The sequence below is a fragment of the Perca flavescens genome, chromosome 2 (genome assembly GCF_004354835.1).
Source record: "Perca flavescens isolate YP-PL-M2 chromosome 2, PFLA_1.0, whole genome shotgun sequence".
Taxonomy (NCBI): domain Eukaryota; kingdom Metazoa; phylum Chordata; class Actinopteri; order Perciformes; family Percidae; genus Perca; species Perca flavescens.
Genome location: NC_041332.1, coordinates 18,458,725 through 18,484,820, shown reverse-complemented (window position 1 = coordinate 18,484,820; position 26,096 = coordinate 18,458,725). Strand labels below are relative to the sequence as shown.

At 39.6% G+C, this 26,096-nt stretch overlaps 1 protein-coding gene across 1 annotated transcript in view; it reads left to right on the top strand.

Moving 5' to 3' along the window:
* Positions 1-20,389, top strand: part of prkcaa (protein kinase C, alpha, a) — a 155,948-nt gene extending 135,559 nt beyond the window's left edge. The window contains 3 exon segments of the mRNA XM_028593335.1: positions 7,944-8,084; positions 12,917-12,937; positions 18,225-20,389. Of these exon segments, the coding sequence (XP_028449136.1) occupies positions 7,944-8,084; positions 12,917-12,937; positions 18,225-18,389 (327 nt within the window). The 3' untranslated portion in view covers positions 18,390-20,389.
* The last annotated feature ends 5,707 nt before the right edge of the window (positions 20,390-26,096 follow it).

Here is a 26,096-nt window from a genome sequence, read left to right as displayed (position 1 = left end):
GGAGAAGGACTTTCAGTCGGCACCAAAGTGCTTCTGGAAAACTGTTCGCCACCTCAGGAGGGGGAAGCGGGGAACCATCCAAGCTGTGTACAGTAAGGATGGGACACTGTTGACCTCAACTGAGGAGGTAATAGGGCGGTGGAAGGAGCACTTTGAGGAACTCCTGAATCCGACTAATACGCCCTCTATGTTAGAGGCAGAGCTGGAGGATAACGGGGGATTGTCGTCAATTTCCCGGGCGGAAGTCACTGATGTAGTCAAACAACTCCACAGTGGCAAAGCCAGAAATGCTCAAGGCTCTGGGTGTGGAGGGGCTGTCCTGGTTGACACGCCTCTTCAACATTGCGTGGAAGTCTGGGACGGTGCCAAAGGAGTGGCAGACTGGGGTGGTGGTTCCCCTTTTTAAAAAGGGGGACCAGAGGGTGTGTGCCAATTACAGGGGTATCACACTTCTCAGCCTCCCTGGTAAAGTCTACTCCAAGGTGCTGGAAAGGAGGGTTCAGCCGATAGTCGAACCTCGGGTTGAGGAGGAACAATGCGGATTCCGTCATGGTCGTGGAACAACGGACCAACTCTTCACTCTCGCAAGAATCCTGGAGGGAGCCTGGGAGTATGCCCAACCGGTCTACATGTGTTTTGTGGATTTGGAGAAGGCGTATGACCGGGTCCCCCGGGAGATACTGTGGGAGGTGCTGCGGGAGTATGGGGTGAGGGGGTCTCTACTCAGGGTCATCCAATCTCTGTACAACCAAAGCGAGAGCTGTGTCCGGGTTCTCGGTAGTAAGTCGGACTCGTTTCAGGTGAGGGTTGGCCTCCGCCAGGGCTGCGCTTTGTCACCAATCCTGTTTGTAATATTTATGGACAGGATATCGAGGCGGTTCTCAGCAGGAAACCGATGGAATGCCTTCTCCAGGTAGGGAATGAGTCCTTACCCCAAGTGAAGGAGTTCAAGTACCTTGGGGTTTTGTTCGCGAGTGAGGGGACAATGGAGCGGGAGATTGGTCGGAGAATCGGCGCAGCGGGTGCGGTATTGCATTCAATCTATCGCACCGACGAAAAGAGAGCTTAGCCAGAAGGCAAAGCTCTCGATCTACCGGTCAGTTTTCGTTCCTACCCTCACCTATGGTCATGAAGGCTGGGTCATGACCGAAAGAACGAGATCCAGGGTACAAGCGGCCGAAATGGGTTTCCTCAGAAGGGTGGCTGGCGTCTCCCTTAGAGATAGGGTGAGAAGCTCAGTCATCCGTGAGGAGCTCTGAGTAGAGCCGCTGCTCCTTTGCGTCGAAAGGAGCCAGTTGAGGTGGTTCGGGCATCTGGTAAGGATGCCCCCTGGGCGCCTCCCTAGGGAGGTGTTCCAGGCACGTCCAGCTGGGAGGAGGACTCGGGGAAGACCCAGGACTAGGTGGAGGGATTATATCTCCAACCTGGCCTGGGAACGCCTCGGGATCCCCCAGTCGGAGCTGGTTAATGTTGCTCGGGAAAGGGAAGTTTGGGGTCCCCTGCTGGAGCTGCTCCCCCCGCGACCCGACACCGGATAAGCGGACGAAGATGGATGGATGGATGGACATTCCGAAAAATGCACTTAAACTGAAATATATGAAACCTGCCCCTTTGAAAGACACAGAGCTTAAAATACAGATTTTCAACCCAGGTGTGAAAAGTGTCTTTCACACTTCTCACTGAAGCCAATATAATTCTTCTTGTAAGAGGGGCTACAAGCTCACTTTTGACTCTGTCTGTGATAAGTGCTATACTGTATAAATAAACTTTACTTACTCTTCCTGCTAGTTCAAAACTGTCAGGCTGTATCACAGACTACTGGAAGGCTTTTTTTTTTTTTTAGCATTTTAGAGTTAAACGTAACATTTGCGTAAGAATGAAGTGTAAGCTTTTTTTAAATGGTGTGGGAGCTCATCTACAAAGTCCCTGTCCTTGTCCCACTCAGTTCTCGTGTCTGTGACATTTGCATTATTAAAACATTTAAGAAAAAACGGTCAGGTCATCCAACATACTTCTGACAAGCTTGACTGTCTGGAAAGTGTTTTAAAAGCTTAATGCAAATGTTTTTTGGCCATTTTCCAAAGCGTGTTATTCTATAGGTCAAGCAAAGTGTCAAATAGTCAATTTTGTAGAAGTACGTGAACTTTTACTGTCAAAATTCCCACTAAGTATCATCTCCATAGGTCCCCTGGGCAGTAAAAAAAACAGATTCACCACAATGTGTCATTTCTTACAGCGGTAAATTGTCTTTAACATATAAAACCTACAGTATATTTATACACTAAACAATTACTGTATGGAAAAATGTAATGTAAATGGAAAATGTGGACAGTCAAAAGGAAACCCCTTTTGAGGAAGTTTAACGATCATGTCAATTATTTATTCCTATTATATTTTTCATTACATTAAAGTGATTATGAGATTTTGTTTCCACTGCCATGGCTGCTGGATCTCCAGAGACAGAGGGGACTGACCAGTACAGTGGCTCAGTGCAAGTCAAGCATTTTATGGCAGCAGCATAATGTTTTTAAAGCAAATGAAAGAGGAAGGACCCCAGGAAAAACATAAAAAACCCTTTTTGTTTAGATTTTCTTTAGGACACTTACATAACGGATTCACTGAAACTTCATGAAATTTGCAGTCTGCCCCACTTCATTGCTTCACATAATAAACAATAAGGCAAAAATCACGTGTAGGAATTGTGCATAAACTCACTTATTTACACTTGACCTTCATTGTCACTTTGTATGCACTTTAGAAAGAAACACTGGTACGCTAATACATGGTCACCCTAAGGAAAGCTGGTGTACATATACAATATGGATGAATCTTGGCGCTGTCACAGTCACAAATGACATGAGGTGCAGATAAGGACTATTGGATCAATAAAAAAACGAGAATTACTTTAAACACATTCTTTATGTGGTTCACGTCATAAGCGGCAGAGACTCTGGTTCAGTTCCTGGCAGCAGTGCTGAAGATACAATAATACTGTTGGTAACCGAAGCGACGACATGAAGATTATAAATCATGTGTAAATAAAACTCGCTTTTGTTGAAATGTCTGGAGATACTCACAAGGGTATACAGAAAAGCTCGCATTTGTGTAAGTGTGTCCATACAAGGAATTTAATAGTGAAAGTTGCAGTTTTATTTCTTTCCAGAGGAAATGCAAATTCAATGAGCTGTGCAATAACACCCTTTGTCTCCTTGTCCCTTCCTCAACTCCACTTGTGTCTATTTGTCCCCCTCTTTGCTTTTCCCATCATTTTCTTCCTCCTTCATATTCTTAGCTTTGTGAGTGCATGTGTACGTGTGTGCGCGTGCGTGTGTGCGCATGTGTGCGTGCGTGTGTCCTGGTGTGGCCCAAGTCCCTGTCTCAACCCTTGTTTTGGCATGGCTGCAGCACGTCCTCTTCATAGATATATAATAGTGCTTTCCAGCAGCCTGACAAACTAACGAGAGAGAAAGAAAAACAAGACGAGGTGGTTAACGGGGGAGATAAAGAGGGGAAGGAAGAAGAAAAGATTTTGACAGAAAACTGATGCTAATACAGCGTAACTAACTCAGTAGTAGTAACTCAGTGAAAAGGACACAAAATATACAGTATATTTCTTGTATGCAAACACAAGTATTATTGTGGAGTTTTATTCTGCAACTGTTCATAAATTTTTAGCAAGCCCATGTATACTGTACATTTCTTTAGATTTTAAATAGGTCACAGATACATATTCATCTAAGCAATAGGATGCTACTTAAAGGTCACCTATTAGAATGCTGTTGTAGTTTATTATGAACACTAGAAGAGAAAAAGAATGAGACAGCTATACATAAAAATTGTGTTGTGAGAATAAGTTGTGACGTAGAGGTAAATATTAGGGCTGTCAATCGATTAAAAAAAATTAACTAATTAACTGCACAATTTGCTGTAATTAATCGCGATTAATCGCTTTTTTAAATTGAGACTGAAGCTTGTAATAATGGATATTTAAATGCTAAATCACTTAACTTTGCAAATATGAAGAAAAAAACAAACAAGGAAAGGTTCTGCTAAGTTCAGAATGTTTAATATCTTTCAGAACAACAGCAGCAACAATTTGGCTTAGTCCTGCTGAAGGCTGCTGAAACGGCTAGAAACTGTCTGACTTGAGAGCAGATTTTTGTCACCGTCCCCGGCTGCTGTCGCCTGCTCTCGTCTACTTTACAGGCGAGGAGCAGTTCATCTCCAACGAGCCGAGAGTTCAGTTCATCTCCAACGAGCCTATGTTCAGTCGGCGGCAGGGCAGTCGGGAATCACCCGGAAATGGCGAGCGCAATGAGGTGACTAGTCTCTCAAAATCTGACGAAAATCTTTTAAACTGACCTTTGTTAAGCTGAAATGAAGACAGATTCAGCAAATGTTTTAAAATGTTTTCAGAAACATGTTTCAGTGAACTATTTTAGTACAATATGAGATCGTATTCTGAACGGCCGCCATGACAGTCTGGCTCTCAGCTCTCAACATCCGGAGAAAACAAACCCATGTGACGCGTTCGTCCAATCAGCTGCCGGTTTTCATTACTTGGGCAACAATACCGAGTAGCGCCGCCTGCTGTTATGGAGACGTATTACATTTCTCAGTCGCCACATGAAGTAAACAAACACAGCTGCGTTAATTTCGTTAATTTAAATAACGAGTTAAATATTAAAAAATTAACGCAAAAATTAACGTGTTAATTTTGACAGCCCTAGTAAATATCTGTGAAGATTTCGCACTTGACTTATTTGGAAAGAATCTCTGGAGCTCGGTAGAAAAAGCATCCAGAAAGTAAGTTTGCTGTTGTATTGTAACAGAAACGGTCAAATTTAAGCCCAGTGTGGTTTGTCTTTGATATTTTGCCTCAGTTGTCTGCCCGGTTTTCTCAGACTGCAGCAAACTAATTGGGTTCTACTGGATTGTGTGTGTGTGTGTGTGTGTGTGTGTGTGTGTGTGTGTGTGTGTGTGTGTGTGTGTGTGTGTGTGTGTGTGTGTGTGTTTTGAAAGCCTTGGTTTACTGAATCACACAGTTTAACTGGCCAGAATCCCTGCTGACTGAGAGACCCCATCTGTTTACTTCATCATTCTCGATTTCCCTTTGTCTGTAACGATTTAATGTTCTCAGCAGAAACAGCAGGGTAACTTCAAAGTTATGTACACTTTGTGAACACATGCAACTTAACCTTTTGCGTGAGATTTGAGTGCTAACAGTTTGCAGACAGAATAATCAAATGCTCTGCATGAAATGTCAACACATTTCTTTTTTCAGGAGACCATTATCTATCACATTTATGCAAAGTATTTCAGCTGCTCAAGTTAAAAAAGAAATGCAAAAGCTTGACTGTTTGATTGACATGGTGGCAGGCCAACAGTCAGTCAGTTTCAAGGACATTTTAATGCGTAAGGTGTGTGTCATTTTAATGGTGACAGCCTCGTGTTTGCAGCAGGATGCTTTCTCACCGTCAGTGACAGTCGTGTGAACAGACAGAAAGCTGCAAATGACTTTTTCTTCCTCATCAACAGCTGTCTGATGTACTCTGCCAGCTGGATGCACTCTGTTAGTTCAGATGTGGCCCAGCCCACGGCCTGTATGTCAAAGGGGCTTGCTGCAGGAAAGCTGGCCTGCAAAAATCCTGCAAGTAGATATTCAGTACTGAAAAAAGTTTGCCATTTTAGCTTGTCATTTAATAATCTATCCTCTTAAATTATATTTTTCTTCAAAAAGTTAAACTGTAGAAAATCTGGCAGTGCAGTAATGTATCTGTAACTGCATATTTTTCTTTCCATACTGTATGCACAATCTACATACCAATAGAAATTCTTTCAACCTGACAGCAAAAGATATGCTGGGCTGTTTACTCATCGTTTAATAGATACAATTTAATTCAATGGAAAAATAGAATTGACTAGAGTGGAATTCATTTAAATTTAAATAATGGAATCCGATACAGTAGATGGGATGAACACAACAATGTAACACTATGCATTACAGGAATACATGGATTTCTGTTCTGTTGTATCAATACAGCAGAAAAGAGCATGAAAGTAGAGCTAGGCAGCAGAAATGATTGACAGCTTGAATTTTGTATTGATTGATTGATTGTTTCTGTGCATTACACAAAGCTCCTGAGCTGCTAGTCAGATCTTGAAAAAAGCCAAATGCAAAATAAAATGCAACCATGTTAGCGATGGGGCTATGGATTGTACATGTTTACCATAGACATACGTAGACATGAGAGTCATATCAATCTTCTAACTCTTGGCAAGCAAGTAAGTAAGTGTATCTCCCAAAATCTCTAACTATTCTTTTAAAATAATTTAGCAAAAAATATTCATTTTGGTGAAGTTTAGTAATGACACCTGTCTAGTCAGACTACTGGAAGACTGAAAGCGTTTGTGTCAGAGACTGTGGTATTATATTTTAGCTTAACATTGGTGACAAAGTCTTCCCTCTGTGAGGGAACAAACAAAACAAAACCCACAAAGCATGATTTGATTGCTAAACACAATGTCCTATAATTCAGGAGAACTGCCAAAGTGAGCTGCATGTGAAGGTGTGCATCACAGATTTGGGATTTAACTGGAGGTGCTGCATTCTGGAGTGCTTGTGTGTCTATGTATGCATGCATGTATGAATTCGTACTATTTAAAAAAATATACGCTGCATGAGATACCAGAGCATTAAACCAAGCATTTAACCTAGCTCAGTCAAACAAAGCTTCATTTCCATTTCAGAGTCAAGTGCATGAATAATTCATTTTGTCATCGGACAGGCTCTCTGTCCATCTCCAAAGGGGCGTCTTTCCCTTCCTTAGCAATTTAATCAGGACAAATCACTGCACCGAGGTGGGAGTGTTAATGAAAAAAAAATATTGATGTAAATAACTGGTGAAATTCCATATATACACTTAGAAAAACAAGCAGCCAGACAGCAATTATGTTTCATTATGAGTGGGAATTGTTTTAATGCATTTAAAATAGGCCTGTTTGTTACCTCCTCCAGACCAACTTGTGTTGTGTTTGTGCAATCATCAAGAATGTAAAGGCTCTCCATTTGTAAGCTTGACAAACAAACATTACAATTACTAGTAATTTTTGAAACATTAATTGAATAATTATGTGTGAGTAATACCAATGGGCTCATACTGTACACAGTTTAACAAAGACAGATGTTATTGTTGGTTATGTTTCCTGCGGGTACTTTTTTATTATATTGCTTTTTAATAAAGGGTAAACTGTGTCTTCATGTTGTCTGCGATGCCACTGGAAGAGGCAGCAGTTCTCTAAAGGTAGAACAAGCAGATGGACGGTGGGAACAAACAATTATATCACTATTTTTCAGCCCCATCTGTTTAGCTGTCACTTGCTGACCTAGAAAAGAGGTGGAATCACATTACAAAACACATCCGTGAAAGAACACAAAAGTGGGAGAAAACAAAGTGAGGGTTTTCCTGATGCACTAACACTGACACCTTTTGAGAGAGATATATCCAAATGCTGATGTTCAGGGGCGTCGGACTGGGGTGGGGTGGGGGGGTGGACTGAGTACCCAGGGGCCCTCATGTGAGGAGTGTCCAAAAAGATGCTAGATTGAATAGCTGTGGATGCAGGGAGGGGCCCATAGAAAATGCCTTTCTACAGGGCCCGAATTTTGTGCTACGCCCCTGCTGATTCTGTGATCTGCTGAATTAAAATCTGCACACTCTGTACTTTGCATGACTGTAAGTGAAAGTGTTCCCCATTTACTCAAGAAATTGAAGAAGGAAAAAAAGATTGACTTTTTCTTTGAAGTTGTGACAACCAGTGAAAACAATTATGCGAGTCATGCATTCCACACTGTAGGAGGAATCACCACTGCGATCCTAAATTAATTTATAGTCTATTTGTTCTTACTTTGTGTCCTCCTTTTTGTTTCTTACTATGAGCAGCTGATGACCAAACACCCGTCCAAGCGTCTGGGCTGCAGCCCAGAGGGAGAGAGGGACATCAGAGAACATGCCTTCTTCAGACGCATCGATTGGGAACGCCTTGCAAACAGGGAGATACAGCCACCCTTCAAGCCCAAAGTGGTAAGTACTGTGCATTTATATTTTTACAGTAGGCAATGAACTTCCTTGGGGTTATATTTACACTTCATACTCTAATTAAGTGTGAAACTGCTTAGTATAATGTCTGTAACCAAGGTCAAAATGATTGGTAGCCTCTCTCACATGAGTTTAGCCTTCATTAAAATAAGGCCATATTTTCTGTCACAAAGAATATGTTGCTGTTTGACCTCTATTTTCATATGAATTCATGGTGCAAAGTCCAGCATGGAGCCAGCAGAGGCATTTTCCTGAGATGGAGTAATTTCCTTACCTACACCTGTTAAGTATTTGGGTGACTTGCCATGAAACACAGCTATAGAAGCACCTTTTCAATTAAAACACATTTTAAATGCATTAAAAAATTGGAGAGGAAATGCAGGAAATTCACCAAAAATGTTTTTGCACTTGATTGAGATGGAAAAGTTGGTATATCAACTTAGCGAATAAATCATGACGTACACAAGGAAAGTGACTGAAACATCCACTGAACCTTTCTATCCACTGAAGAGATAAATAGCTTTTGAAATCTGTGTGGACCGATGAGGAGACTGTAAACTTCCTCGAATTAATCCATGAAACAAACATAAATTACATAATTCCATTACGTTTTCCACATTATTTTTTTTCATCAATAAGGTTTGACTTGCAATCTTTTAATTAAGTCATCTTGTTCCACCCTCTTCTTCTGCAATGGTTTAATGGAACTGGACTGGAGAATTAGCGCCACCATGTGTTCATGTCGATGTGTCAACCCCCAATATATAATATATGTGGTTAAAAAAGCACATGAATTCACAATTTATTTTGCACATTTTCTTAAAATTTGTTTAAAATGTGCACTACATTCTGATGGAAACCTGACAACTTGCAATCCAGTAACGTCTACTGCTAGCCTGACAATCCAGACCCACATCCAGATGTTGGGTCTGGGAACTCACCATTGACGGAGCTTGATCCGAGGGGCGGGATAAACGGTTGTCTTTCAAATTCCCTCTGCACGTAATAGGATAGCGCTACAACCAGGCAGAGCAACGAAGAAGGTAGCGGAGCTAGTTGATAGATTAAACTTTTGCCGTATCCGGTTGGCAAAACTCCGAACACATCTTCCTTTTTTAAGAATGATTTCTGTGCCGTTCTTTGTTCTTTTATCAAAGAAAAGCTTAACTCCAAGTCTTCCAGAAGTCTGCTGTTCCCAGCAGCAATAAGCCCCGCCCACCGACTCTATACAAAATGTGATTGGCCTGACCAAAATTTGGTTTTTGCAGCATGAAAGTCAACGGAGAGTGCCTAGACCCCCCCCCTGGCTGCCAAATAAATTTGCTGCCACTAGGGGGAGTCTAGATTTCTAGGCTAGTCTACTGCCACACAAATAGCTAAAGCCTCCACTCGACTGCACTTTGCACCAAATTAGCACACTTTGTCTTTCCTTTGTCCTGGTGCACTTGTTCTCTCTATGGCTTTAACGAGGTTGTGTTTCCTTGGGCTTTTCACTCATCTGACATTTTTAGAAACTATGAAAATGTTGCTTGCAATGGAAGAACAGTACCATCTTTTTTTGTGCCATCCAACACCCTCATTTTGCGCCGTAAAGCAATCAACAATCTTCCCTCAAATTCAACACAATGTTAAATGCTATTCTTGACAATGGTCTTTTAATTTACAGAAATTCCACTTTCATTTTGTATTACAGTGGTAATGATTAATTGATGCTAAATTGATTTGAACTGATGTATTACACCCTCTCAGACCATGAAGGGAACAAGACAAGTAAACAAATACAAGTTACTAAAACGCATGCATTTAAACAAGGAAATACAGATGTACTCATCACTACAGGACAAATCATGTTCTTGGCTGTTTGTTTATCAACTTGTGCAGTACCTCAGCCTTCAGACGGATTTGTCAGGGAAAGTGTAAGCAATGTAAGTAAGTTTTGATACATTTATATTCACAGATGTTTGAAGTTTAAACATGCACACACAGTTAAACAGGTGGTGCATAATGTAGCAATCCAGACGTTAGTTGCAAGTTATATAATGTGTTAAACACCAGCTTCTGGGAGTATCTATGAGAAATATGTCCTGTCTCTATCTCTCGGTGCTTAGACAGACAGACAGACAGACACACACACACACACACACACAAAATGGTCAAGTGTCAAGAGTTATTTAAGGAAATTGTTACAATTTGCTAGTTTGGACCCAAAAAGCAGATTCAGACAATGGATTGCAGTTAGTAGTTTTATTTTATCACAATACTTGCAAGTGAAGAGAGTAAAACAAGGTGGTGAGGTGGCAATCCTGGTGAAAGCAGATGGTATCTCTTGGTGGGGAATTTGTGACAGGCAATGGCAGAGGATCAGCAGGAAGGCAGGCTCAGCTTAGGCAGGTGCTGGAGACAGAAGAGACACAGGTGAGGTTATTTTCAGCAGAGTCACAACAACTGGTCAAAATCAGATTCTTCACTGGAGTTTTAAGCCTGAAGCTTTACCACACGGAGAGCAGAAAACAATTTGGCAATGAGCAAGTGGAGAGCCTGGTTTCTTATACTGAGCTTGATGGTAAATGGAAGTCAGGTGTGCCTGGTAACGACTGTAGAGCCACGCCCCTGCTGATGAACACACACACACACACACACACACACACACACACACACACACACACACACACACACACACACACACACACACACTCTCTCTCTCATGAGGATTTCTCTAAAATATGTTTACCTCATTATTTGATTATGTTTTGGCCATGTTTAACCTGAAAATCCAGTATTATAACATTGTAGATGTGACAGAAAATACGGAAAAGCTTAATATGTCCACTTTAATAATTCTAGGAAGATAAAATATAATAACTTCTTGTGTAAAAGAAGAGCAAAGATGGTTTGTCTCACACAAAACATATTTTTTTGTAGTTTAGGTGATTCATTCAATAAATTAAAAATATAATTTTTTTCAAAATTTAGTCAGAGCTTAGACACTCAACCTCAGAAAATTTTTCACTTACAGTAGGTAGACAGAATTAAGACAGCTGTTAACAATGTTGAATTGTGGACACTGCTGGATATTCACTTTTATGGAAACTTATCCTTGCTTTTGAGGTTGCATCAACATTTGGTGTATTGTAATTACATACACAACCATTAACAGTTCTAGGACGTTTTTGTTGACAACCATCCATCCATCCATCCATCCATTCATTTCCTATACCTGCTCAAACTTTGCAGGGTGATGGGGGTCAAGAGGCAGTACACACCAAGAAAAGGTCACTATACAGTAGTTTTTCTAGGGTTTCTCTGGCAGCCTACAGTATGATATAACTCCACTGTTATTGCATAAGCATCACATTTACCAGCACATATGTCATAGATGCATTTTTGGCACTTAACAATGTTTTCGAGGTGTATAGTAAATTACTGAGTAAATGTTGTTATTTATTTATTTTTATTTTTTTATTTATCCTTTATTTTACCAGGTGATGTCCCATTGAGATAGTCAAATCTCTTTTACAAGGGAGCCCTGGAGCAACAGTACACAAGTTACACAGAATCACAAAAACAGACACAGCAAACAAAAAACATTTACAGTACATGTAAAACAAATTTAATACAGTATTAGACTACAGTAGGTCTAATTTTATAATGGTGAGTGCATCCTAATCTGACTGCAGTTCTTTGTATCCCACTAAGAGTTGCTGACAGTGCCGGGGATGTATGTAAAGAATTTAAGACCCAAGGAGGAAGTTATAGCATTTGCATAGAGTTTTAAGTGATTTCATCACACTGACAGCAAAACTTACATAGTTTTGCAAAAACATGATATAGTCTGCAGTAAAAATAAATAAATTGGTGGCTTTGCTCAATGAATAGAATTGTTACATTAAACATTAACTGATGTGGATAATACTGCCTCAACATGACGCTCTTTTGTATAAATTTATAATGCTCTTTATGTCAAAATAGCTGCTGGCGTAGGCTCCTTATGGCATGTCTTATATGGGCTGTAAGTAATTTCAAAGCCTCCCATCTGAATGTATAATTAATATAACACATTTATTGTGAATACATATCTCATAAAGCTCACATTTTGCTGCACAGTAAGGAGTAGTTAAAATCCCTTAAGGTGTATGTGCGTGTGCGTGTGTGTGTGTGTGTGACTAGAAAAAGAAACACTACTTCATTCTGTCACATGTCACATGTGTGCTGACAACCAGGGGACCCACCGGTACACAGAAATGTACTCCCTCATAGAGTTATGAACATGTGGGTAGATGTGTGAGAAAAGGAATTGTCAAAATATTTCTCACACATGAACAAACCCACAGACACAGTTAAGGTGGCAGGTGCTCCCAACCTCTGGTGTCCATATTGGTGGTTCTCAACTCTTTGTAAACTATGGTTGGATCCAAATAACAATAAACCCATTTTCTTTTCTAACAACTAACCCTTAACTTACATAATGCAGGCCAAACATCCAATCAGAAATGTTGAAGAACCTAAATTATATTCATTCATCTTGTCACTGTAGCATTTTGTACATGTTTTTAAATTTCAGAGATGGACCAAAGGCCTTTGAGAAACTCTGCAAATGTAGTTGTTGATGACTGATATGAAATCTCTCCTGGTCCTTATGTCAGACATGATTTGAGGAGCACTTCCCCTCGATTATCTCTGAAAATGTCACCACTGTAACCCAATTCTTAAGGTCATCCTCCACTTAGGAGTGATTTTGAGTGTGTGTTCAAGTGTGTGCATATACACGTTACACATTCAGTTTAAATATTGTAGTTCTCTTCTGTTTCACCCTCAAGGGCTCCAGTTCCTCTTATAAGGTGAATCCTGACCTCTTTGTCCATGTAGTCTCCCACTGAGTGGACATGCTGGGTGTCCTGGAAATGCTTTGTGTGCTTTGTGCGTGTATGTTTGTTTACATGTATGTGTGGGAAGGTTAATTAAAGTGAAGGTTAACAGAGTTTTAGGAAAAGCAGGGGAGGAAGATTTCCTTGCATGTCTTGTCTCTGTGTCTATTTGCTGCATATGTGTGTAGGGGGGGTAATCAATATCGGAGGGAGAAAGGAAAGCTTCTGTGCTGATATATTTGTCCACGCTGAAGTTGCAGGGAGGTGCATACAAACGTGCATGTCCTTTTGCACAGTTCATGCTTGCATGGGTCTGGTTTTCGATGCAAGCTCTAAGCGTGAAAGATGAGAAAGAGAGTAAAAAAACATGTTGAATCCTCTCTATCCTCTCTATATCAATATAACCTGCTTTATAAAGCACCATCATGTCCACCTCACAATGTCATGTAATACTGCGCTGTTTTCAGTCAATTTACACCAAATGGCTATCATTATACACCTCCTTCTCATCAGGTCTAACCCTTCCTCTCTAATCCAGTCCTCCTCCTCTTTCCTTTCTCCAATCCCCACTCAATCTCACTTCATCCGCCTGTGACAGCTGTGGAATTGCAATCAATACACAGGCTGCACCCAGCTGAGACATTCAAACCATCTGTGTATATTGGACATGAATCCATATTTATAGGGCTGGATGCTATCACTGTGCAGTTATCTATACTGCAGGTAACAAAACAAGCACATACTAAATGCCAGCCACGTCCATCGAGCGGTGTCTGTGTGAAATCAGGTTCATTTCTTGAGTAAAACGCACTTGATGGCCACACGTTTTACACCCACTTGTGGATGGCTGAACGTCTTTAAGGGAGCAGAGGACGATGGAGAAAGTGGGTCAAATAGGAAGCTGCTCATTGATAGTGATGGGAGCGGTGAATGAAGGGAGGGAGTTAGGCAAAGAAAGAGTGGGAGGACTTAGTCACTGCACAGAAGTCTTGGAACAGTCATGCCTGGATGGCATACATGGACACACACACACACACACACACACACACACACACACACACAGATATATGGATGAGTTGTGACTCACTGTAGCTGTAAGAAAATGAGAGGCACAGACTGTTGCAACTTGACTGAGCATGTCTGACTTTCCTCTTTTAGCTTACGGGACATAAGACGGAGAATTTTCAGTTTGTTTATGTATACATTTTTTATTTATATATTTATATTCTGATTTGGGGTTATATGAATTGGTATTTCAATCACATTTTCCATAAAAAATGTAGTTACATTTGGGTTTATGAAAGGCCCAATTTGTAATTGCTTTGAGGTTTGTTTACAACATCAAATTGAATATGAAATTATCGTCTTGAAAATATTTTCCAGAATGAAATTTTACATGTGTAAATGCTGCAGGAGTTTGTAATTGTAACATTGGGTTAGTGATGCACCAATTCTATACTAGATGGCACAACTCTTATTGGAGGCAAGCACTCATTTACCATCCTAAGTAGCTATGTGTTATTTAGTATGCTTGAGTGCAGAGGCGTGTCTGTATGTGTGCAGAAAGAGAGGGAGAGAGATTAAAGATGAGAGGAAGTAGGTCAAAAAACCTATGTAGGATACTATATCACTGTGTATGGGAGGATGTATCAACAGCATAATAGGTCTCACCCCATAAGAGTTGGGTGAATCACACAATGAGAAATGGGAGACGTTAGACCAGCCCTACGCTTTTCCAAAAGGGCAGGTTTATGTTTCTGGAAATATCACAAAGGCAGTGGTGCAGATTTTCATAACCATGGTTTATAATAAAATGTTCTCCTTTTGTTGTTGTTGAGCGACTCTTTTGAGCCTCATTTATTTGATGAGAGCAGCATAATTTATAGTCTAATTAATGTCCTGTTTTTGTGATGTGATGCTCTTTCACAAAAGAAAAACGTTTCAGCAGCACTCATTACCGTGAGAAGTGAACACAACATGCAACATCTCATGTCAGTTTGGCAGCTGAAGCTCCATCCCACATAAGCTTTGCTTTACACACCGGTGGGAATTTCACTCAAGAGCTGAAGTCCAGTGTTACAAGGAGTAAGTGTTTTGTGATCCAAAAAAGGCACATCTTAGTGCTGGCAATTGTCGGTGGAGGTCAGAGTGAAAAATGCTATGCTTTACTTGAGCAGCAGATGGTCAGTGATGGATAGAATTAGACAAGTATGCGGAGAGGCACAGCAGTTGAAGGATGCTGGAGATTACCCATCAGGTATCTGTTGTGTGGGAACGAGAGAGTACATTTAGAAATAACATGCACACAAACACATCTGTGCACACACACTTCAAAAACGTCTGTGACTCAGTCTTTTAATGTTCTGTTGTGTTCACTTCTGTTAAATCACCTGATGTGTTGTCTCAGTCTGGCCTCACCAATAAAAAAGAAGAAGAAATTAAAACTAGAAACGTCTGTACCTTTATACATCTCTGTGTTTGCTTGACAAACACAGGCAGACATTCCTAAACACACAAAGACTGACACACAAGCAGTTGCTGGCACACACGTAGATGCACTGAAGCAAACATGGCAACATACTGCACACACACTTACATATCTTGTCTGTGAATGGAGGGCAGCAGTAGATGAGGCCAATTAGTCAAGACTTTCAAAGCCAGGTCAGGGTTGGTTGTGAAGTCATTATGGCAACAATTAAAAGGATTGAAAAAAAACAAAAGCTCATTTCTTTAATATCTTACTTTTAAATGCTTCATACTGTATGTTTATAGTACCTGAAACTCTGATGTAAAGTTTGGTGAAATATTGCAATTTGCAGTCAAAACAGCCCATCAGAGACCCCATGGCATTTGGCTTCCCAGAGTCGGTTATTTTCACAGCCAGCTGCAGAACAGTAGTTCCCAAGGGAACGTGAATGCTTATCAAGTGGTACACTGGATCTTAGCGTAAAGTATGCCTGTGTGTGTGCGTACTGGGGTGTGTGATTGTGTGCGTTTGCGAATGCATGCATCCATTTAGGTGAGCCCGGTATGTAGGTGGACTAACTGATGAGGATAAGGATGTTGTTTCTTACTCACTTGCTCTTTCTCTTGAACACTGTATTATTTATTCTTGGGTTTTCTCCAGTAAAGACAGTAGAATAACTTAGAAGAGACAAAAACTCTTCATGGATCAAGTCATCTTTTTTTCTCTGCGGTCCCTCCATGACAATTTATGATTTGCTTCAATAAAAATAAATACTGCAGCCAACAACAAAGAAACCCAGCCCCTCTAATGCTTTTTGTTGTTAGCCAGTTGTAGACCTTTACTGTAGTTGGAGAGTCACTGATTGAGCACACCACATCTAGATGACAAATTGAAGCATTTTTATGCTGCTGTCATTGTGTTACAGGCTCTAAAAGGTGCTAAGTGATTGACAGAAGTATTAATACCTAAATATTTTCATTCACAAGAAAGAGTGCAAATGCCAGATCGACTGATTTTAGTATGAAGTAGAAGTACTGTATGTTGCCATAGGTTTAAAGTACAGTGCTGTTGCAGGATTAGATTATTCACTATTACTGGGTGTGGTTTTTGCATCAGTCATGCAAATTACCTCATCTTGTTTCTTCTCCTTTTAAAGTATGGTAGCTAGGCACCAAGGCATGCTGGCAATTTTGTGTTAAAGAGAGAGTACACCCATGAGCAGATCCTCCATAAAAGCTAATCCTAAGAGGATACCGATAGCCTCGGGTGACAGGCGCAGAATCATTGCAAGCAAATACACAGCACCGTAAATGAGATAAGCTTGGAAGGAGATAAAACAGCTGGTTTCCCTGTTCTCTGGTCTAAGTGGTCTTGTAGCCATTTCCTAGTAATGGAAATAGTTATTAGACAAAAAACTTACATTACAGATATTGGTGGGAGTTTTTTTTAACAGGATCTGGTACTGTGTTTATGCTTGGTAAAAACAATAAAAAAGCATGTAAGGTAACTGAGCCTTGCAATATGTTCTTTTCCTCTGGTCAGAGCATATAGGTAATGTAAAAGCAAATCTCAGTAATTTCACAACTTCAAAATTGCGCTGTTAATTGATTGTCACAAAAACAGTATATACAGTACCCCACCTCTCCTTTTAAGGTGAGTCCCCGGAATAGAAAATGGGCACAAGAATGAGAAAAGCCTGTGTGCTATGTCTTGAAAGCTACTGGGGTCATACATGTCATGTGTGATTTATTTCAGTCAGGGGGAATATCACTACAGCAACAAAATAAGATGCACGCCCACGTCTCCAAACATGCACAGTACCTTCCTTTGCTGAGAAAATCTCTTTAAGTGCAAATTTACCCACCATGTGACATAATCCGTTTCCATGTCTTAATTTGATTATCCTCTCATTACACAAACATGAAAACACCTTTGATGTCTTCTGTTAAATACTGACAGCTTTCCTCTCTCTTGTGAACACAATAATTAACCCTTTTGTGACCTTGTTGCACCTTGATGCTGTTGCTGTTTTTGTTCAAGGAATCACTTCATTCTTCTGTAACATAATTACATTTTGAGGGTCAAAAAGCACAAAAGTACGTATGTATCACGTCTGAGCCGAGACCAAGGAGCTGCATATCATAGCAGGTTATGAGGTCAGAGCAAACACAGCGTGCCTCGTTGCAGAGGTCCTGACACAATTTCCTCTCATAGAATCAATCCTGGGCCTTTGTTTACTGAAAACTGCATTGCTGTTCCACAGCTGTGCCAATGTTGCTTTTGTTTTCAGAAGAGTGCATTGTGATTCAGGTGAATGAGATCTAGAGCATGTAATTGAATGTTATTAACAAATGTTGTTAACCTCCTACTGCATGTTACAGTGGGAAACGGGCGGGATCAGGTGTGAAATGTCCTCATTTTTATGTAAGCCGGGGGACAGATGAAGATGCATTTGAATTAACAAACAGGTTGATGTGGGAGAACTCACAAATGTTGCTTGGTGTATTGTCCATGCACATTGTCTGGTAATATGAATGGTGATGATGACAATGGTAGTGATTGCTGATGTTTGATGCGTGTCCTGTGCTTTGGGCTAATCTGTGAAGAGTTCCAACAAGTTAAAAACAAATTGTGATTAATGTCTCTTGCCTTCACAGAATTGCCATGCGCATACTTCCGCCAGTGTTCCAGATTTGTTCTGTCTTGTCGGTCTAAAGCTTGCACTCTTCATATTATTTTACATAATGTACCTTATGTCTCAACTTTTCCCTTTTCTGTCCCTCTTTTCTACAGTGTGGCAAAGGAGCAGAGAACTTTGACAAGTTCTTCACACGCACCCAGCCCCAGCTCACACCGCCAGATGAGCTGGTTATCGCCAACATCGACCAGGCCGAGTTTGCAGGGTTCTCTTTCATCAACACACAGTTTGTAAACCCGGCGGTCAGTAACAGCATATGAAAAGGATTTGAAAACGTCCCTGAAGAACCTCACTGCCACTAACTTAAAGCAACTGCCAACCTAACATCTGACAACAACTTGATCACGGCCTCACTATAAACCTTTAGGTATTGGTTTTATTCATAAGCAGCATTCAGGGCATGCATTTTTGTTCTGTACAATATATTTGCCAGTATAGATTAGATTTGATTGGCTCTCGGCCATCACAATAAATAATTTTCTTTAGTCTAATGATAAGCATGTACTGTAGACAAGGATGTCCTTTCTATACTGCTGCAATTTGTATTGATGGTTTGCCATACCTAGAAGACATTTAGAGAATAAATTAATCCATGGCTTTATATGATATGAGCAAGAGGATATTAAAGGAGCATTCAGCTAGGAAAGCATTTAAGGCATGGATTTTGGAAAAGTTTTTCATGCTTTTACAAATCTCAGTGGATAAACATTATGGTCTATAGATCCACTTGCTTGGTCACAGTTTGTTTCCATATGGATAATTATCACAATATAGATATTATGCGATGATCTTAAAAACACTCACATAAAGCAGTGTAGACACTATGGCCAGGTGGTGCAGGTGTTCAAACTTCACCTTGTGATTCAATGTTTCCTGTATCATGTTTACAGTTTTCTTCCCCTTTGACGTAATGGTGATGGTATACAATTCTATTTTAGTACAATTTGATTTTAGCTAATCTCAACTTCCTGTGTGTGTAGCAAATCAACTAAAGAATGAACAGTGTAATTAGATAATATGCAGCCTGTAAAAATTGAGATATGTGACACCCATAGGTATGAAAGTGTGTCAGGGTTGGTTCCAATTTTTAGCTTTATAACTTAACTGGTATCACTCTATTTCATCTGCTTTTAAAAGTAATAATTCACACACCTATTTTCCTTAACTGAGCTGCAGATTGTATATTTCCCTTGTCAATAATGTTGTGGACACTATGTGGACACAGTAATCAGTTTAGTATGACAGCGGTAGTACATTATATATCTACCTACTTAGGAAAATAGTCAGTGTCAGGGTTAACCACTGTCTCTTTCCAATCCTATGTCCATAACTACAAAGCCTCCTATTGGTCATAAATGTCTCAACAGAAACGGTAATGACATTTTGATAAACTGTTTTTTGTTTTTAGAATATAACATGATATCACTGTGTATTAACCATCCAATGTTATATTGCATACAGTATCGTGCCCTCAAGTGTAGCTACAACACATTTGTTAGTTTACAGAAGTTGCAAATCAGTAGGAGCATTTCTTCTGACAATGCTTTTTGTTGTCCTGAGAAAAACTTATCCTTCATTATGATTATGTCAACACAGCTATTATCAGTTAAATATCACCTTTATTGCATCCCTTTTAATTTTTTAAATGTCTTTAAACACAGTTTTTTGTCTCCTCTTCTTTTGTGGTTTCATACATATTAGATAATTAGATCAGAGTCATATTTGAAAGTGTCTACTATCAGTGCATAACTCCTTTGTAAATAATCATGAGTTATTTAAAAAACGTAAAGCAAGTTACAGTTTTTATACCAAAACCTGAATGTGCTTCTATTACATTAATTATATAAACCAATATTTGTACGTGTAATAACATTTAAACAACTAGGAAAGTAACCCAGTACAGATCAACTTTGTAACAGCTGGACGTCTTTAATAGAGTCCAGATTTAGCAAGTTATAAAATATATCTGTTCCACTTGTTTTGGCAGATTTATCAAAACTTTTATTTTCTTTATTCTTATTCAATGATTTTGATTGCAAATTGTGAGTTGATTGGATGTGTGTCTGGCTGTTGACTATCCCTCTGTATCTGCATGCTGTAGGTAGGCATCATTCATGCACGTGATCCGCTAAAGGCTCCATGCTACGAAGTATAAAACCCCCTAAAAGTTACAGTACAACCTCAAAGTGATACTCCACTCAAAACCTAACTTTAGTGGTAAGAGTTAGTAGTCTTGAAAGTTTGTACTTGTTTCGTCCTTGAAGAATGATAGCCATAGCTTAGATTTATGTTGATTCCAATGGATTCCAATAGTGACAGCTTTTCAGGAAGGTGAAAAGTACAGGAGGGCTGGGTATTGTTTAAAAAAAAATGATAATACCAATACCAGTACCCTTAAAGCTTTAGTGTGTAACTTTTTTATATTAATAAACGTCCGTTACATTCAAAACCTTTGCCAAATGAGTTGATACAAAGCTAATTAAAACTATCCGCTCCACAAAACTCTCTCTGTATTTCTCAGTATGACTATGTTCAGAAGATTGTGTCATCAGGCGACTTTCGCGCACAGAAAATCGAGTGAATCCTCCGTGTCCTCCTTTGCTACTAGCAACTGCATGGAGGAGGGGTGGGGGCGGTGCACAATCACAGAAGGCTTTTATCATGTGGATGCGCCGACAGTTTTGTTGTCATTAATTAAAATTCCTCATGGGGGAGACAGAAAGTACACACCATAGCTTTAAAGTGATACCGATATCAATAGAGTACTTCATTTGATACCCATCATGTAAATAGAAGCATTCAGTTGCGTGTGCAGGTACAGGTATCGTTTGACAGGAGAAGTTTAAATACCACACGGTACTAGGTTATTTCTGTCGGTACCTTTTAAGATATTGAGAACTGATACACAGCCCTAGTGGGACATAAAAGGTCAGACCTACGGTGAGTGTTTGATACTCAAAGGATAGATGTAGGTGGAGTATCACTGTAAGCATAGTTCTAGATTGGACAAATTTATTGTGCTGATCTTAGACTTTTTAAGAGGTGATTGCAGGGTTTTGTAACTATACTGCTCACAACTCACAAGCCAAGTGATGAAACACCAAAGTCCTAAAGCTCAGGCAGAGTTGTGAACTAGGTGTGAAAGCAAGAGTGGGGAACAACAGTGATTTTGCCAAAAGAATGCAGATTGCTAAAGACGATAGAACAGACGTTTATTACAGTTTATTAATCTAAATAGATACAAATGCTAAAACTAGAGACTTTCCTGAGACATTGTCCCTGGTTCTTGATCAGTGCTCTTTGCTGTAGAAGCTTGATATATATATATATATATATATATATATATATATATATATATATATATATATATATATATATATATATATATATATATATATATATATATATATATATATATATACACATATATAGCCCCTGGATCCTTTTGCCTTCACCTTTTCAGGGCGATGTGGAACACTGAACCCAGATCTGTGGCGAGTTGTGATTCAGACGCACTGCTCAATGTTAGACCAGTGGGACCACTCGCTCTTTGTGTGTCATGAATGGGGTTTATGTTATAATCTTAATGTTGTGGTGTTGTCACTGTAAAATGTTTTTCTTCTTTTTTTGTTGTCAGTTGCTGTCAGTGTTGTTGGTTTAATTTCTCTAGCTTCTGCTCAGCAATTCAGGAATGTTTAAAAGGAAATATCACATTATAAAACTTATGACATAAATAGGAACTATTGAAACATTTGTAATAATTTCTCCATGTTTTTCTAAGAGTCGTGTTCTCCTACAATGTTTCCTATAGTATATAACCTTTTGCATGTGCCAAACCTGGAAAACGCCAGAACCCAACAATAGCAGCGTTGCACTAGCTGTAGTCACATGGATGACTTTTTCTATGTGGCAGCTTCTCCCTGTGCAGGCTAAGACCCGCCTAAAGCCACACCTGCTGTACACTCTCTTGGCCACATAACATAGCATGCTGCCATTGTGTGCACATTGTGTCAGTAAACTTTACAATGCCAGTCAGTTTAATGAGTTAATAAACAACTCATCATACACGGTACTAGATTTCCCTGCCTGCCTAGCCTATTGGCAGAATTGTGTCATTTCAACTTGTGTTTTCAACTTAACATCCAGTGTGAATGTCACAGAAGTGAGAGAAAATATTCCTTGTACATACTCTGAGTTTACTCAGCAACAGTCTTGCCCTTGTCTGAGCCTTACTTATACCTCTGAATGTGCTGACTAAAGATATCCATCCCTTTAATAGAATCTCTGATTACTTTCTTCCCAAACTTCTTTCTTCATGACACATGTAATGTTTTCAAAAAGTCAACGTCAGCATGAAAAAAAATAATTACTTACTCTCCCCTTGTGTGCCTTTCCCAACTTGAACAGATATAATGTACATCTTCCTCTTAATCTTTATTGTCCTCACTCTCATCTAAACTCTCTACTCCATGTTTACTCTATACCTATTCCGCTTGCTGCATTTTCTATCCATTGTCAAAGTAATTGAGTTAATTCACTCAGTTTTTACTTCCCTTTTTTACTCCATGTTAGTGTTTCAGCACATCTTGCAAATGTATGTATGTATGTATGTATGTGTATGTTCATGTATGTGAATAAAAGTAAAAAAAAAGGAAAGAACTATGTTCACATAAATGATTCATGAGCCGGTCGGTAAATCAGAATTTTCAGCCATAAAACTTGACAACAACTTGACTCATCCTCATGTGTCTGCTTGCTTTACCTTTACCTCCCTGTGCCTATTAATGACTGAATGATGTAGTGAGTTAATTAATATATGTATTGACAATATCAAAGGATGATCTTCGGGGAGTGAAGGAACAATTGGCAGGTGATTAATGGGGTTTCGTTAAATGAACGAAAGGATAGATGATAATGGCTTGTTTGAGGAACGACCCTTTTGCCTCGCCACATTGAACCATCCCTCCCTTGTCTCTTCTAAGTCCTCTTTCGCTCTACCTGTTCCTCCTTCCTCAGTGCCTAGGCCAAGTCAATCTATCATCTTATTGACAGCGTGTCCCTCCTTTCACCCGTTTAGATCCCATCAGGTCAGGAAAGCAGTTGATTTTTCTTGTGCTATTTACTCAACACCCTTTCATCCTCTCGTTTGGTGCACCATGGGAAAGGAGTAAGCCAAGTGCATTTGTTGTTTTACTTAATTTACATTCTATTTGATGTCCTCATCTTTTTGTTTTTACTTAAATTGATTAGGATGGCCAGACGATAATTAAGTAATTTTGTGGTGTACAGTATAGATTTGATCCTAAATGGAAGGTTTTAAGACAGATCTCGTATGATTTTTTTTTTCAATTGGCATTTCTTACAATTCTTCTTTTATTTATCTTTTTAATTTAGATGAATCTTGTGTAACGTCTTTTTTCTTTGTAGTTAGTCATTACTGTCCGCTGTGTCCTGTTTGCTGGGAAAGGAAAGAGTTGAGCTGAGCTGCCATCGTTTTGGCTGTACAGAGCACAGGATCAATAATGCGCAGGAAAGCCTTATCCCTTAACCTATACAGTAAAATGGTCTCTACATATACATGTTATTCTCCTCTCTTTGTTCACTTATTATCTCAGCACACCTGTCCTTGTACATAAATAACTTACAGTAGATATCTAAATAGACTGTAAAAGAAAGAATATATTGTATTTTGCAAATGGTGTATGTTTGTTTACTTCCCATGTCAGCCTGAAACCTTTGAAATGAGTCTGAGCAACTTACCTGGTAACTGATTGTTATTTGTACCTAATGTATGATAATGCAAATAAAAAAAAAGGAAAATGAGATCCATACTTCTGCAAATGTGTGTTTTTTGCCATTTGTGACTTTAAACTTAATTAGCACGTTATATTAAAACATATTGTGGATTTCCTGTTTTACAGTTTGGTGCAGATTTGGGGTTTCCTTTTAATTGGGAATGTGCATGTTTATCTTTTTTGAGAAATGTCTCAGTGACGTCACCTGACATAATCAGCCAGGTTTTCTCATTTATGAGTTAGCAAAAATAACAAGGTCACTTAAAAATTGAAATAATACCCACTTAAACTTTTTTATTTCACTTTTTTACTTTGTACAGTAGGCTATATCAACCATTGCATTAGCAGAAATATTGCTATTGACTAAATGGATAGTTTTTTGTAAGACCCATAACTTAAACAAAGAGAACTGAACCTCCCCTGGTTTAGTAGTATGATGCACTATATTCAGTATGTCTGTGAGTTTGTTCTATCCAGTTCAGTTTTCATAGATGTGGGTGTGTGTGCACGTTTTGCTATGACTCTATACATATGCAGAGGTGTGAGTTTGTGTGGAGGTGGTTGGTCGATTCTGTATGTGTTCCAGGCTTCTACATTAGTTGGATCGCTGAGCTTGAGTCCTGGTGAAGGCAGAGGGGTGTTAGTGATGGGAGACAATAGTGTAACATTCGCTGCTGGAGCATCACAGCCTGGCTGCCTGACTGACACTGCAAGATCTCTACTAGATTTTACCTAAGTTAGGCTGTGAGCACATCCGGGTACTGGTGGACTAAGGGGGGGAGGGGGCGGTGGTTTCCCCATGTTTGAAAAAAAAGAGTGCCCTTTTGAATGCCCAGATGGTATATAAAACATGATAAAGTGCCCTGGAGGGTGCCTTTCCAGTGGAGAAAAAATGATTGTGTGCTAGAAAACGTTTGCATGCTGGTGCCCTACCGCATGCAGCTGGTGCCCTTTTTTTTTGCCCCTGCCTCTCAGACAGCCCAGGTCCGCCACTGTGCACCTGGTACTTTCCTTTTACACCAGAAAGGATTTATGTGGACCCCATTTACCAAATTAAAAGCAGGGTTGGTAATGTTGAAAAGCTAGCAAGAGTGAAAGTAGCATCTCCTCGGGGCATCGTCTAACCCCTTCCCATGCCCTTGATACCTAATATTATCATACCAAATGTTTAAAACAAACATGACTACTGTTAGCAATGCGGCGGCGATGCACATTGAGCTCAGGCTCGTACATGGGAGGAGTAGATTATGCACAGCGGGAAACGGAGGCATTTCATTGGTTCTCTCCAAGCAGACAGCGAGGCAGTGATTGGTGGGCATTTTTACAGGAATACAGCAGCTACAGATGACAGATCGTTTCGCTCCTTTTCAGAGCACATACGACTATTTCAAACAATATATAAAAAAGTGTATATTGAAAATAGTTACCAACCCTGCCGTTAATGTCTTTACTGAGTTTCTAGAAGCTTAACCCAATTGTCACGCCACTATAATACCTGTCACAACATGCTTCTTTTCCAAAGTATAAAATTTACATTACAGCGATACAAAGGTGCATATGCTCATTTTAGAAAGAGATAAAAAAAAGAAATGCTCAAAGAAAAGGAGAAAAAACAGGTACAAAACAGTTTGCAATTCTTACTGTTGTTCCCCATTATTGTGATGACCATTGAAAGATTTTCACTCAACCTTGACCTTTCCTCCATTTCGGACTCTCCTCTATCTTGTTAGTCACAATACTTCAGCCACTATACATATCCTCAGACTCTTCACAGCTCACTTGATAGCTTTCATCTATCTTACTAATGTTTTCTTAAACTGGGCTGTAATTAGCTCTTTGCTGGCAGGCGGCCAATGTCCTAAATGGTGGCTTAAAGTGATAGGAAGAGGATTGTAAGCTTTTACAACACATTGGTGTATTAAAGCTGTTTAACTAAGTTTTCAATCCTTGCTCTACTGTTCTTGAATTTCATATGAGCCTAATACGTACTTGAAAAACAGTCCTTGCAATTGTATTTAATTGATACAACTTAATTACAATTTGTCAATTTGATTTAAAACTGGATTTCTTCTCTCCTGAGTTGTAATATGGCTGCGATGCAAACACATACTGTACAAAATGATTGAACTTGTGTTTATTTCTTCACATGTTGTCAGACAATGCATAGCTGTG